Source organism: Pan paniscus, chromosome 22 (assembly GCF_029289425.2).
Source record: "Pan paniscus chromosome 22, NHGRI_mPanPan1-v2.0_pri, whole genome shotgun sequence".
NCBI classification, from domain to species: domain Eukaryota; kingdom Metazoa; phylum Chordata; class Mammalia; order Primates; family Hominidae; genus Pan; species Pan paniscus.
In genome coordinates, this window is record NC_073271.2 from 17,291,723 (window position 1) to 17,293,853 (window position 2,131).

General features: G+C 40.5%; 1 protein-coding gene across 1 annotated transcript; it reads right to left on the reverse strand.

Moving 5' to 3' along the window:
* Positions 1-1,153: 1,153 nt before the first annotated feature.
* On the reverse strand, positions 1,154-1,734 carry LOC100994519 (peptidyl-prolyl cis-trans isomerase A-like). Its single transcript, XM_014343130.3, has 2 exons — positions 1,505-1,734; positions 1,154-1,394 (listed from the first exon to the last, which is right to left on the reverse strand). The coding sequence occupies exons 1-2, from the start codon at positions 1,732-1,734 to the stop codon at positions 1,238-1,240; spliced, it is 387 nt and encodes a 128-aa protein (XP_014198616.1). The 3' UTR covers positions 1,154-1,237.
* Positions 1,735-2,131: the final 397 nt, after the last annotated feature.

The following is a 2,131-nucleotide window of genomic DNA, read 5'->3' on the forward strand; positions in this document are numbered from 1 at the left end:
GGCACCCGCCACCGCGCCTGGCTAATTTTTTGTATTTTTAGTAGAGACGGGGTTTCACCGTGTTAGCCAGGATGGTCTCGATCTCCTCACCTCGTGATCTGCCCGCCTCGGCCTCCCAAAGTGTTGGGATTACAGGCATGAGCCACTGTGCCCAGCCCATTTTCCATATTTTTTTAGAACTGTTGAGACTATTATGCTAGTTTGCCTGCTCAGTGGCCCCTTAATCAAAGAGACTTAGGCAGAGTAAAGAAAGATCAGGAGGTAGTAAAATTATAGGCACAACAACAGATTTGATGGCTACCAGTGAGCATAAAGTCTGAACTACACTAGATGTTTTTGCAACCTGATAGACAGTAGTCTGAAGAGGCACAACATCTCAGTTCTACAGACAAAACACTATGGACATTACCCAGGTTTCCAATATCACTCTGTATAAGTCTGTTCTCATGCTGCTGATAAAGACATACCCGAGACTGGGTAATTTATAAAGAAAAAAAGGTTTAATGCGCTCAGAGTTCCATGTGGCTGGGGAGGCCTCACAATCATGGTGGAAGGAGAAAGGCATGTCTTATGTGGCAGCAGGCAAGAGAGAATGAGAATAAAGAGAAACGGTTTCCCCTTATAAAACCATTAGATCTCATGAGACTTATTCACTACCACGAGAACAGTATGGAGGAAACCTCCCCCATGATTCAATTGTATCTCACTGGGTCCCACCAACAACACATGGGAATTCTGGGGGCTACAATTCAAGATGAGATTTGGGTGGGAACACAGCCAAACCATATCACACTCAAATTGAAAACATGTATATACCAATTTTCTAGAGAATTATTTTTTGTAATGGCTATGCAAAATACACTCTGCTAATTAAGTTTAAATAGGCCCAACCAAATGTGATTCTGCCCTCCTTCCTCAACCCCATCAGTAAAGAGAAGGAAAGATATTGATGGTCTTCAATGATATGTAATTTTTATGTATTTTTATCTACCAGAATATGCATTCTTTTTGCAGTAATTCTTTTTTTGTTGTTATTTAGTTTTTATTTTATAATCATAAACTTAACTCTACAATCCAGCTAGGCATGGAAGGGAACAAGGAAAACATGGAACCCAAAGGGAACTGCAGCAAGAGCACAAAGATGATGGGATACTGCGAGCAAGTGGGGTAGAGGGGTGCTCTCCTGAGCAACAGAAGGAATGGTCTGGTGGTTAAGATAAAACACAAGTCAAACCTATTAGAGTTGTCCACAGTCAGCAATGGTGATCTTCTTGCTGGTCTTGCCATTTGTGGACCCAAAGCACTCCATGGCTTCCACAATTCTCACGCCTTCCTTCACCTTGCCAAAGACCACGTGCATGCCATCCAAACACTCAGACATGGCAGTGCAGATGAAAAACTGGGAACCATTTGTGTTGGGTCCAGCACATTCTCCACGGACAAGATGCCAGGACCTGTATAATTTAGGACGAAGTTCTCATCATCAAATTTCTCCCGGTAGATGGACTTGCCACCAGTGCCATTATGCTGTGTGAAGTCACCACCCTGACACATAAACCCAGGAACAATTCTGTGAAAGTAGGAACCTTTATAACCAAATCCTTTCTCTCCAATGATTAGAACACAAACATTTTCTGCTATCTTTGGAATCTTGTCTGCAAACAGCTCAAAGGAGACACGTCCCAAGAGCTCACCATCCACGGTGATGTCTAAGAACCTGGTGGGGTTGACCATGGCTGATAGAACAGGGCTCCTGGCAGCGGTGGCATCTGCAAAGCCATAGTAATTCTTTTAATTTGTTGGCAATAATTAAGTAAAGTTAAATTTGGCATTACTTATGTTTTATATGAGAAAACAGAAGCAAAGTTAGGAAGGTCATTTACGTTATTTTTTTGAGATTTTCTAGTCACCATATTTATGGATTGTTTTGCTGTTAATTCAGTCTAAAATACGCTTCGTAGCTTTTTTATTCACCATATTATATGGAAAGTACATTGACTACTGTTTCAAATTAATCACTAAGATTTTAGAAAACAGATTGTTGTATGAACAATATTCACATTTAATATTTTACATAAGCCTCATTTTGTCTAAAAGCTGATAAGTAGGAAAGTTATAATTAGAACATTAC